We start from the raw sequence: 13477 nt of genomic DNA, 5'->3' as shown, positions 1-13477 counted from the left end.
ATAATTCTATGCAGTCTCTTACCTAGCACGATGCTGCATCTTTCCTTTCCAGGTATTTATATAGCTCCAGTTACTAAAGTGTCTAGGCACCTAACAAGCATATAGGTCACAGGTCCTCCTGTGACCTACATGTAGGTTAAACTTAAACTTCTGGAACCTCCCACAAGGAGGGGTGATATTTAGCTTCTTTTTGAGATCAATGACAGAAGCACTAGTTAATTGGTGCAACCAAGTCCTTATTTCTTTTTCTTTCGGTATCTCTCCCCTCAGATAAGTCAATCAGCATAATGCACGAATGTTCCAAGGAACACTCAATCTAACCTGCATGCTCTATTCTTTGCTTCTTTCTTCCCCTGGGCTTTTTTACTTATACTACTCTATATAATTAAGACAGCCTTCCTTCCCCAGATTCTTCCTCTAAAAAAAATTACTTCAGATTTGCTATATTTGGCTAAGACCCTTCTATTAGTCTCCAGTTCTCTGCTGCCCAAACTGGTCATTTCATGTAATGCATGACAGAATCAATGAGCTGGTTCTGCAGCACAACATGCATCCCACAATATTTTCTTGGTAATCTGTTCCTTTCCTTTTTTTCTGCCATAGGTTTCTTGCTCATATTATCTTTATTGCTATTTTCACTTGTCCAGTTATTCAAAGACCAAAAGTAAAATTATTAAAACCAACACTGTATCTGGGCTAAACCCTCTGGCTTTCACAGTGTTTTCCTTGAGAACTTTTGAGGAAGGAATTTAAGCTCTAATGTTGGGGTACATTTGAAAGTTGTGGCTGAGATCATCTGGATAAAGCCACGGACATTGACAGCGCTGTATAAGCCCTGACAGTACAGCAGGTGTAATACTAACACCAACACCACTGCCGTTCAGCATAGTCCCCAGTACCAGCCATTATATGGCCTGTAGCATCACCTCATACAGCATACTCTTTCTATACTGCAGATGCATATCAATCCTGATCATTAATATTACTTGCCTCGTCTCGAATCTCCTCCCCATTTTACCCATGCACTTCAGAATTCATTTACTCCAGTTCTAATTTTCTGTCATTTGAATAGATTTCATAGCACTTCTATGATGGAGAGCATTACTCCAAATCACCCTTCAATGTCATCTACTTCCACTTTTCAGAACCTAGATCTCAAACATCCAATTTATCATATAGCAATGTGCCAGAAGAAATTAACTGGTGGGAAAAATAATAAAATATTTTATCACAAAAACACAGAATGTAGGATCTCTTACGGTTCAGAAGACACTGTGGCAATCCAATTCAAGGACAGAATACTCAGCAGAATCCTTGACCACATCTCTGTTTGTGAAGAAGAAGAAAGGTGATCTGAAGTGGACAGGCTGGCTTTTAAACTGGCCTCACACGGTGCTCCTCCTCCACTGCTTTGATCATATTCTAATGAAAGATATCTACATAAAATTTGCATAGGTTCATCTTCCTCTCTCCTGTCTGTTCTCACACTTGTTGAACTCTCAAACAAGAGCTTAGGGAAGCTCTCATATTTCACATAGCTTTGTGAGGTATTGCAAGCCAAACCGGTTCTTGCCCATCTGAGTGTTTTATTGAAGCTTACCTCTCTGATTGTCATGTCCTTGGCTGAAGCTTCCTTAATGTTTCAGCCTGTTAATATTTGCCACTGCTTAAGTATTTCCTCATTCTGTGAAGATCTTCCACAAATACATCTCACAAACCAGAAGTAATTGTAATGCAGTGGTGTTGTATGCCTGCCTAGGGTCCTGGGCAGTAATAATATAGCATAAGACTATATCTACATTCAGTATGGCACAGGATGGAACTCCTAATTGTCATCTGGATTTCCTAGTGCACACAGTCATATTCAGTAAGGAATGGTGTTGGCTAGTTGTCTACCATTTTTGCCAGTGGTCAGGACAAGCATATCTCTAGAAAAAGGAATTTTACAGTGTTACTTCATTTGTTCACTCCTCTGTCTTCCAGTCAGCTATTTCCCCCCATCCTGGCTCCCCCACCAAATATCTTGCAAGCTTATACTGGTGAATTTTAAGTAAATCTGACTGAGAAGAAGATTCAGAATAATCAAGATATAGAAACATAACATAGTTTAGATAGAAAAAGACCTCCTGACTTTAGATGGTCCAACCTCTCCTTTTAAGCAGGGCTAGTTTAAAAGCTTGTCCAATTATGTTTTGAATGTCTCCAAGGATGGAGAGTCCACATCATCTCCATGGACATCTGCTCCCATGCTTAATCAACCATGTAATGGATTTTTTTTTTCCTTAAATCAGAATTTCCCACACTACAACTTGCATCCATTGCTTCTTGCCTTTCACTGTCTTCTCTATAATCCTACTTTACACAGCAAAAATCTGCAGTTTTATCCCCTGTTAGGCTTTGTTTTTCCAGGCTAGATAAATGAGACAGTCTTAGTCTGTTTCAGTAGACTTGGTTCCTGCTGCTGACCATTCCGGTGACATTCTATAGGACTCCCTCCAATCTGTCAAAACCTTTCTGGTACTGGGGACCCAAATCTGGACACAGGTGTGGTCTCACAACTGCTGAATAGGTGGGAAGAACAAATTTCCTTGAAGTGTTAGCTACACGCTTGGTAATATAGTCTGAGAACAGTAAACTAAAAAATCTACAGTAGTGGGGGACTGCATTCACACTCTTAGATAGGAAAAGAAAAAACATATAGAAAAGAAAAATAACAACCAAACAAAATAAGGTAACCAATCAACATGTCTGGTACTGCAACCTACAGGAAGTAGCGGACACTTTCCCTTCCTCTTCCTCAACCAAATAGATGATGAGTGGGTAAAGGAAGATGAATATACTATAGGAGTAGTTAGGGACATGAAAGAGAGCCAGGGGCACTAAAAAAGATGTTAGGCAATGCAGAGTGGGCCTGAAGTTATTTCAGTGGTAAGGGGCAGGAGAAGGAAATGAAGACTATTAAATTGATGCGGTACAAGCAGATATGGGACTGTTGAAAGCCAGATTCTATCTGTTTCACTTTTCGTGATATAATACATTTTTGCTAATGCTGCATTAGTTGTAATGAGGGCAGAAGGCAGCTAAGGGCATTTGGCAGACATGTTTGTATATGCAGCTTCAAAAAGCCTGAGACCCCATGTCTTATTTCAAACAGGTACTAAGTAACAGATAGAAAAGAATTAAGGAGGGAGAAGGAAATAACAATAATTTCCAGGACTCTGACGCAAATTGCTCCAGAAGTTCATCCTTTATTTAAGTGCAGCATGCCTTTTGAGCATGAACGTAAGAAGGCTTTCTTGTTGATCCACAGACATGCATAAGAGAAAAGGGGAGGCATTTGAAAAACTGAGATCTTAGAAGGAATTACGTTTTGATCAATTAAGGAGCATGTATTTCTCTGGAAACAAGATAGTGAATTCATTAGTTTAGTGATGTTACTGATACCAGAGGTTGTCTTTCTGTTGTAGAAATGTTGTGATAAATAGTAAACTCCTATCTTTACGCACTTCACTACCATGTCAGGGATAATTCTTAAGAAGACCGTGGTGCAATGAGGAAGTTATTCCAGTTGTCTCTGGTAGGAGTTAAAAAGAAGAAGTTTTGGGTTGTATGATTAAGAAGCCAGGAGCAGGGGGAGAGGGGTGTGTGTGTATGAAGCATGAAGATCAAGATTTAACATGGCGGGGAATATGAACCCCACACTAAGCAGCTGTAACAAGACAGGCACACAGAGGCAGCCTTGATACCAAATGTTATATAAACCAATCTGTTGACCTTAGATTGGCACTGCTTTTTTTTTGGTGTAAGTAAAGATGTAATTGGAGATCATAGTTCAGCTAGAAAATTGATGAAATAAAGAACAGTGCCAAATGCACTTCAAGACCAAACCAATGTAAATACAGGCTTAAGTATCATATGTATATTTAGTTTCCAAAGTAGAGTCATGTTGCATGCTCTTTGGATAGGACAGAATCAAGATGTCTTCATTCAACCCAGACTTCAGAATATTACTGCATTTGCTCTCTATTATGAAGAGTTTTTATATACACATACATCTTCTTTTCTCCACTCTTTCTCTAGATGGGTCAGAGGGGTGATTGTTGTAGTTGCACTGTAAACATTTCACAAGTTAGTTCTCTTTCAAATAAAGCCAAATCTACCTGTACATTTTATGTCATCAGATGCACGTCCCCTTCTTCCCTTTTGCAAAGGGCATGCATACACAACAGGGTAAAGTTTTACGGCTAACACTGATTCCAGCAGTTAAGTTCAGTGTTTCGCATGTACACTGCACTCAGAACAGAGAATTCTATGAGGTTGTAACTATCTCACCTCTGATACCCCAGCTAGCTTGCAATAAACAACTTGGATGTCCCCACACTGTCCCAAACTCCACAGTATAGCTGTATGTGCACAATCCAGACACTCAACGTGGTTACAAATTCAAAAATAAAAACATAGAAGGATGTCCATTTGCCACATAGAACACTGCATTTTTCTGAAAGTGGAGTTGAGACATACAAATTCTCAATCAATACAGACCTCAGTTTTGCCTGTTTTCCTTTGTGTCAGAGGAATAGCAGGAAGTTGCGTGGAAACATGAGCAGTGAAATCTTGGGTTTCCCAGAACAATGAGTAATTGATAATTACTAGTTTCTCATCTATGGCTCCACTTAATATTTGCATAACACTTAAGGACTGAGAGTACTTTCTAAGTCATTACTTCATCTGAGATGAAGTACAAACAATCCACCCCACACTACAATACCTCTCTTACTGTCTGTTTTCTTTCTCTAAAAGAAGTAGATGTGGAGCTGGAGCCCCAGCTTCAATTTTGCTTACACAAATATCCCCATCAACAGTTGCAGACTATTTGCTAGTCTGGGATCTTCTTAGGAAATTCTACTGTAATTTGACAAATGCTTCCCCACAGCACATATATCAAACCAACTCTGACAAAAAATTTTGGTTTTAAAACCCAGTCTCCATACATTCTCTAGTTAGTACTTTAAAAGTCTCAGAGTTTGGACACTTTGTATGAATTTGCCTTCACGGCCTTCCACTTTTACAATGCATATCCCCACCTGCAAGCTTTTAGTTTTGCAAAGGATGATATTTCTCAGGGTGTTTGCCAGCAACAGGCAGTTGCCAGTGTGGTTGGTAGAGTACACAGTATCTTTTTGTGATGAATTTCTGACATTGCTTGTTTTCTGCAATAGCAAAGACTACGTAATACTAAGCATTGTGACACTGTTATATTAACAAAAGTAAACTGTTATATTAAGAAAAGTAAACTTTTCAGTCCCTGCAAGACCATTGCTACATATATGATGATAGTAAATTAACTAGTATGTTGTCTACACCAACTTTTAGGAATGTATTTTAGCCCTGCTTATGAAAAAATAAGGATTGCAACAACACATGACATGAAATACTTGAAATATCATCCATTATTCTTGAACTAGAAAGTATAACGTATACAGACAACCTTGAGAAAACTCTATTGTGTTTAAGTGATGGAAATAGAAGGATATAAACTTAGCAAGGCAGGCCAAAAAAAAAAAGAGTTTAAAAAAGATTATCAAAGGCAATCAAAACTAATAATTAATCTTTCTTCAAAGACAACAAGAATCAGAAGTCCACCAGAGAATCCACAGTGACATGTAATGAGGACAGAAGATGAGATCAAGAAGAGTGCAGTACAAACAATAATTATTATTCCTTATTGTTCTAGTTAGCTTAATAAGTATTAAATAGTCTGCATTTAAATGAACAATTTGATGTCAAAATTTCACTTCTCAAAAGATAAAATACCCAAAAAATTATGGATAATGCAGCTGTAATGCAGTAACTATATTGCTATCCTAGATCATCTCAAAATCTTGAAACAATTTCATATTGATCTAACTTAAGATTTGGTTGCTACAAATCTTTGCCATAAAGGACATGAACATGTATTTCACTTGATTACAGGGCACGAGTATGACAGCTTTTAAAAGGTAGGGAGCTTTTAAAGGGTAAAAATATTTTTTCCTTCAGTAGAAAAGTTTTCCTGTCTTCACTATTTTCCTTGTTCCCTTATTCATATTGTTCTGCCACTTTAGGTGGACACAGGCAGACTTGTGTCAGGGCTTTAAAAAAGCAGAGTAAGTAAATTCCTTTCTGAAATGTCAGCATCTCAAATTTTGGATTCCATTACAAAGAGAATTAATCAGAATCAGTTCTCTTCAGACTCAGATTCTAGATAATTTCTCACTCCCTATTTTTAAAGGATTTCATTTGGGTTTCATACCTACGTTTTGGGTTTTTCTACTAAAGAAAAAAAGAACAATACACGAGACCCTACACCAGCCCACCAAGCAATCTCCTATTTCATATGATCAACTTGGAAACATCCAAACTACGGTATTTGAAGGTGTATTTGCAATCATAGGAAAGCCAGGCTTGAGACCTAAAAACATTGCTGCTTTTCCTGTTCTGGGATGACCCTTGTCAATAAAAATATGTTCCACTTCAGAAGGAATGCTCAAGTTGTAGTTGGTCCTTGAGCCAGGGAAGATTCCCACTGCTTACTCTATAGCATCAGCTAGAATTGAGGCACAACAGATGCCTAAAAGCAACAGTTCCCCAGTTACATGATCCATTGAAACAATACCAACAATCATAAAGGCAAGTGGACTGCCATGTGCAGGAAACCAGGCATCTTCATCCTGAAATTTCTAATTGAAAACGCTACAAAGACTAGATGATCTCATGAGAGAACTAGTTAATACAATCTCATGGGCTGCAATAGCTCAGGAGAATCATTATTTGAAAGACATAAGAGAGACTGTTTAAAGTGATGTCGTTCTTCCTTGTTCTTTAAGACCTGAGTTTCCCAGTCCTTTGAGCAAAGTATGAGTAAAGGCTCCAACACATGCCTCAGAACACAAAGACTTACATTTAGTACAAGGCATTTTTCACGTGTATTATTTCATCTAATAAAGGCTTATGGGCTGCTGAAAACTTCATCTTGGTGATATGAAACAATGGCAGTAGCCACATGTATCTGTTGTGGTACCCACTGTGATTTTGCAAGGGACAGAATTCAGTGAGGTAACATGTGAGCAACAGGACATTGGAGAAGCCTTCAAGAGTGACTCTTCAGGAAGCAAAACCAAGGCCTTTGCATGTCCCCTCATTCTGCCTGAAGAGCTAGTCATTCTTGCAGAGACCAAGGATCAAAGACTTTGCAGCTCAAATCACATTGTGCATCTACTTCACTTTTCCCTACTGATAAAATCACTCTGCAGGACATCCAGTAGAAGAACTCACATTTTCCAGGAGAAATACCTTTAGTTTTCACTACAGCAGTGAGAGGAATCTATTTACATCCATTAGTGACGTCACTCTTCCCTGTTGCTAGCTTGAAAATCCACAGTTCATACTGGGTAATTTGAGCCCTGCAGCGCTCGGTTTGTGGGACAGTGACCAACAGGAACTAGCCAACAATGACGTCGATGGGAAATGTTTAGGCAAGGTATGAAAGCTGTGACGTTTAATATAGATCATCCTAATTTTGTTGTCTAAAAGAAAAAAATCAGCCTCTAGACTGAGAAAGTGAAGCACAGTGCAGTCAAGGGTCTGGATCTTGATCAAAGTGTGTCAGATATAAAGTTTAAAGCGGATTCTCATTTACATGCTTTAATTACCAAAATGTTCTTTCTCAGTCAGCCTGCAGGTGGGACCTGATGTTAGAGGAGCACTGGGCTGCACCATAGCTGATTCACTGCAGAAGCAAGAACTTGATGAGTTGCTCTCTTTGCCGGGTAACAAAAGCTGCCCAATGCTGAAACTCATCTGATGTTGGAAGCTAGATGTTTTCATTCTTACAAAACCAAGAAGCTACTTTCTGTTGGTGAGATCTGGAAGCAAAGGCCAGAACTTGATCAAAAGTTAATTTTAAATCCCAAAGTTAATTTTGCAATTTTATCTATCTTTATATAGCACACTCAAGCTATGCAGAGCATCATCCATCTGTTTTACCCGACCTGACAATATTTCAGTTTGCCTTCACTTTGTTAGATTAGTAATTGCTCTAATTTTCAGTGTTTCTGAATCTTGTAGGAATGTGACCTCTCTCTGAAGTGAATACAGTTGAATTGGTGCCGAAAGCAAATGCTTTGGGCCACTGACAATTGAAGGAAATTTTGAAGATCTCTAGAATGGGACTGTGTCACCTTCCAGTCTACAACTACTTGGTTTGGAGACTGGTGCTGCTGTGGAAAAGGAGACTACTGAATTCAGATCCTCTCCGGAAAGTCAGGTAGTAAAAGGACATCCCAAAACTGAAAGAAATCCTTATTACCACAGTGACACCAGCCACCACATGTTTTCCCCATGCTACAGTGAATGCCAGATGTATGTTCATTATAATCCTGGATTACACTCTTGTGTTGCAGCTTCCTGACCCTTGTTCAGGCTGCATAGAGGGAAGTAAAACCAGCAGTTCCTGAGGGAACACAAGAAAGAGTCCTGATGCTTAATTCGGAACTGTCCTGCACAGAGGGGAATGAGGCTCTCCAACCCCGGTCCAAAGCAGAGCTGGTAACGAGGTGATGCTGCAGCCAGGGCCATTTGGACAAGAGTGAAAATCCACCTTTACAAGAGGTGCAGGAATACCATCATCATAAACAATTGCTACATTTTTCATAATCTGGAGATGATTACCCAGTAATTAATGAGCAATCATGCACATCCCTGGCTGTCCTGGGACTGCCAGGAATTGGGAGTGGTGGCTATGGGTGCGGTGCAAGGCACACAGACAAGCAATCAGGAAGCAAAAGGAAACTGAATACAAAGCTGTTGCTGGATAGATGCTCTTGCGTCAAACAGAGAGGGGCAAATACTGACAAATACTGGAGACAACAGCTAATCAGGAGAGAGACAGGGAAGTGTGCTGAGGAGACAGAGCAGAGGGACTGGTGACATATTGGTGGGGATGACCCTAGGCACATCTGTTGACAGTCTAGAGTGGGCATTGGGCAAATGATATCTCAGGGAGACCAGGAGCCACCTGAAGACCTCCTCAGCAAGATCTTGACAGCTGTAACCTCCTTACCCTGTTTCTGTTGAGAGGCTTTGGCTTTCCAGGCAGCAGGCGAAGTTCCTCAACCAGAAGATGGGAGAAGTGCATGTCTTACCATAGCAGTACCTGAAGTCAGTAGTCTCTGTAATTTATCTAATTCTCTGTTACTTATTGCCCAGAAAGGGAGCTGATGGGTTGCATGGAGCTGCTAGACTTGACACACTGGTCCTTCCTGTCTGGGCTCTGGTGGCTGACAAGGGCTGAGGGTACAGAGGCCCGTGGAGGTCCTAGAGGAGTGAACAGGCAGACAGACTCCCCAGGAGATCCTGCGGGGGATTCTTTCAGTGGGACCACCAAGAATTTGAGGATACTGGATTTTGTAAGGTGACCCAAGGTGGCCAGGTCACAAGAATGGAGCTTGCAGGGTGGGCACCAGCCAGTGGAATGGAAGCATTGCACTGTGAATTCAAACGCATTTCCCTGCTGTGAGGAGATCTAAAGTAGCTCTTGTGCCTCTTCTAGTCAAACCAACATAAAACCCCAGAGGTGCTTCTAGCAAAGTTACAATGCACCTTTCTGGCTTGAGTGGGCAAGCAGTGTGCCATGCCCAGTATGAAAATGCTCTGTGAAAACATAGAATGAGGAGTTGAAACAAGGAGTGAGTAAGATGTGGTTTAATCTATGCTAGGGAGGAAACTAGGGAACATTTCAGTGGAAAAGGGCAGGAATGAGAACTAAGCAGACTAAAACTTCTAAAGTTGTGAGTGGGCTAGGAAGCATCACCACTCAGGTAATTTATGCATTTTTCACATTATTCGATGCCCTTTCTTTTAAATCTGTTTGGCAGAATATTAAAGCTGTCCAAAGACGTGCCAAATATCAGCTACTCTGAGGTAAATGCAGCTGATCATTAATTCATATTCCTGTGCTAAACTCAGTTGGCAGGTTAAAAGCATGTTATTGTTAGACAAAACAAAACTGATGTGTTAGCTTATCTCTGCTGTAGTCTACTGAAATTCATAATCTTTAGCTGGGTCAGGCAATTAATGTTTCTACGTGTATATTTCTTCCCGAAGACTCACTTTGTGTTGTTGGGCATGCTTAAAAGGACATTTGGTACTTTCAGGTGTAGGACAGTTCCTCTGCTTTCACTTTTCTTGGATGGTCCTAGAGAATGAGTATTCTCAGGCCGATGTCAACTTGGAATTTACATGGTGTATTTTGCTGCGATGCTTTTTTATTAAACCTTCTTCCACCACACTTGAATGTTAGTTTGTCTCTCTTGCAGGTGTTTTCCTCTTCTCTTGCTGATTTAGGAGTTAAAAAGGTGGTATGTCTCCACAGGAGATGGAATAATGCGGCAGTATTTGCTAAGTCTTCTTTGAAATCTCAGTTCAATGTTGAACTTGCAGCTTCTTGTGAGCTATTCTGTAGTGTTCCTCTATGCTGCTGAATTACTGTGGGATGCATCTCTCAAGAGAAGTTGCTTCTCTAAGTGACTTAATGATACTGAGTTGTATTCTGGTGCTTGATTTCTTCATCTTGAAGGAGAACTTGCATGTCTGTTAGCCAGAGTCTGATGTTTATACACAAAATCACTGTTTTCAACACAGGTGGCACTGACTCTTCACTTGCAGCTTTAGACAAGCTAGGCTTCTAATAGGATTACAAAAAAGTGATTGACTTTTCAGCTGGTGTCTCTCTAAAAGGGAATTAAAAGGTAGGAGAAACATGAGAAATTGTTTCTGCTGAGTTTGTGTTCAGAAAATAAGCTGCATCAGGCAGCGGTTAATGCACTGCATTATTACCAGACTGTAGCACTGTCCTCTGAGATCCAAAAGCTAACACTACCAGGGCAATCTCCAAATAGCCCAGGGGTGGCCCAGCTCTGAGGCCAGTGCTTATTAGTAGATTGGGGAGTTGTCTGATACATGTTTCCCTGGGCAGAAAAGAAGAGCAATCCTCTGCATTAAAACTTTATAGACTTAAAATCATTCTTTTTATCTAATAATGATGCTTGAGTTGCAAAGTTCACTCAGATGCACTTTGGTTTGGTTTTTCAAACAGAGCTCTGATGCAGAGGACTCTTCAACATTACAGAAGTAAAAGTTAGCAATATTTTAGTATTTTGTTTTCTTCTGCCACCCTTTCATGCAACCATGTCTCTACTTGTTATTTTCTTACATTGTAGGACTCTGTGGTCTGCTGGCCATATTGTTCAAGTTTTCTCTTGGATAAAGAGTAAGATGAAAGACTGAACAACATCTTTCAGTGTTTTGTATTTATGCAGATACGTAAGGATCTGTGAACTACAGAGTAAGTGCAACAGGGATGTGGTTCACATGCTATGATCTTTGTGGAGAGGACAGACACTCTTCAAACATGGAGCTCATTGATCTGGTGTTGGGTTTGAAATTCTCTCTCCTGTTTTAAATTTAAATTAAAATAGCCAGTTACATAAAAATTATAATGTTTTATAAATAACTAAAAGAGATCGGCTCTATACGCTGTTTATTTATGCTGGTTGAAGATATGCTCTATATATTTCAACAGCTGTGGCACTGGTGGGTTTGTTTTTTTCTGCACTGAGCATACTTGATTGTCAGCTTTGCAAAATGCAACAGTAATCAGCTGCTTGCCTTGTCACTGTCTTAAAGCATTAGCATCCAACAAGGAAGGCTGTCCTGCTGTTCAGCTGCTTGCCCTTTGGGAGGATACAGTCAGAAGCCTTGAAAGGTGCCTACTGTTCAGAGTTTACAGTCTAAGTTGTACTTGTGTTTACATGGCAGGAGTGTAGCTGGGAATATGTAATTCTCCAGTACAGGTAGGTGCTCCAGTATTCAGCTTCTAGTCCAGAAGGATCATGATCACCTGGGAGTAAAAAAGTGGAGTCCAGTAGGAGTTTTGTCATTTCATGTGCTTTTACTTCTTCTGAAAATATATGCTGTATTAAATCAGATTTTGAAAGTGGCAATATCCTTTTTTTTTCTTTAAAATGAGGGAGGGAATTGGCAACTGAGTCACTCCTTTCCCATAGGTTTGTGGAAACAGTAGTGCTGTGGATAAACCACTTGCAGCAGATCAGCATCTGCACATCCTCATCTTAACTTCTTTCTTAGGTGTAGCAGCAGTTTCCCTGCTGCAAATTGCTTGTAATGCATTGGCACTTGGATTTGAATGTTGGAGGACAGAGGCAGAGTCTTTGGATTTGAATAATTGCTGAGAACCAGAAAACAGAATAACAGGGTGTCTTACCAGGCTCATATATGTGATATCTTTTGTACTAGTAATATTTTGATCCTAGAGATATCACCTCCTGTCTGAGCGACTGATGTTTTCCCAGCAATTTTGTGTACATTTGGGTTCTCTCCCTTCTTTTCTTGACCAGCTTCCCACACAACAGCATTAGAGGAAAGGAGGTTGCTCAGTTCAGATAGAACAGTGAATAAATAATAAATAAAGAATAAATAAATAATAAAGAATGAACACAGAGCTGGTCTTGCATTGTCTGCATGAAACACAACACAACATTATGGTAAAAGCAGCTATTTGGCTACAATTAATGACAGACTGGGACAGCCTTTGTCAGTGGTGGTAGCTGGGCATTGCTCACAGTTTCTGTTCTGTGGCCTAGAATCATAGAATAATTTGGGTTGGAAGGGACCTTAAAGATTGTCTAGTTCCAACCACCCTGCCATGGGACACCTCCCACTAGATCAGGCTACCCCAGGTCCCATCCAACCCGGCCTTGAACACCTCCAGGGATGCGGCATCCACTACTTCCCTGGGCAACCTGTGCCAGTGCCTCACCACTATCATAGTGAAGAAATTCCTCCTTAAGTCTAGTCTAAATCTGCCCCTCTCCAGTTTATAGCCATTGCCTCTAGTACTATCACTACAAACCTTTGTGAACTGTCCTCCCCAGCTTTTCTATACACACCCTTTCAGGTACTGGGACGTTGCTATATGATCTCCTTGGAGTCTTCTCTTCTCCAGGCTGAACAAGCCCAACTCTCTCAGCCTGTCCTCCAGCCCTTTGATCATCTTTGCCCTCCTCTGGACCCGTTCCGACAGTTCCATATCCTTCTTGTGTTGAGAATTCCAGAACGGGACTCGATACTTGAGATGAAGTCTCACAAGAGTGGAGCAGAGGGGCAGAATCCCCTCCCTCACCCTGCTGGCCATGAAGAGTTCTTGCCTGCTGCCTGTTCCTTCAGTTTGCATTAACTGTTCCAGGAATTACAGAGCCTGCCCTGGTGTATAAAGAAGAGTTTGTTTGACTCTTGCACATCAGGTGGCAATTTGGAGAAGATAAGTACTGCTACCCCAAAAGTTAGGAATGAAGGAATTACCTTGTTAGATAAAAAACAAGGTCTGTTCTAGATAAACATCCTGTGCTTGACAACTGCA

The 13477-nt window shown here is 40.4% G+C and overlaps 2 protein-coding genes across 2 annotated transcripts in view; one reads left to right on the top strand and one right to left on the bottom strand.

Annotated features, from left to right (window-relative positions):
- LOC104060656 (ovostatin) overlaps nt 1-1418 on the bottom strand; it is a 30639-nt gene extending 29221 nt beyond the window's left edge. Inside the window, exon 1 of the mRNA XM_009562468.2 lies at nt 1260-1418. Coding sequence (XP_009560763.2) covers nt 1260-1324 — 65 coding nt within the window. The 5' untranslated portion in view covers nt 1325-1418. The remainder of the gene's footprint in view (nt 1-1259) is intronic.
- LOC104060653 (histone H2A-beta, sperm) overlaps nt 1-13477 on the top strand; it is a 47200-nt gene that overhangs the window by 28542 nt on the left and 5181 nt on the right. The window lies entirely within an intron of this gene.

Source organism: Cuculus canorus, chromosome 1, assembly GCF_017976375.1.
Source record: "Cuculus canorus isolate bCucCan1 chromosome 1, bCucCan1.pri, whole genome shotgun sequence".
Lineage (NCBI taxonomy): Eukaryota > Metazoa > Chordata > Aves > Cuculiformes > Cuculidae > Cuculus > Cuculus canorus.
This window is presented reverse-complemented; position numbering and strand designations above follow the sequence as displayed.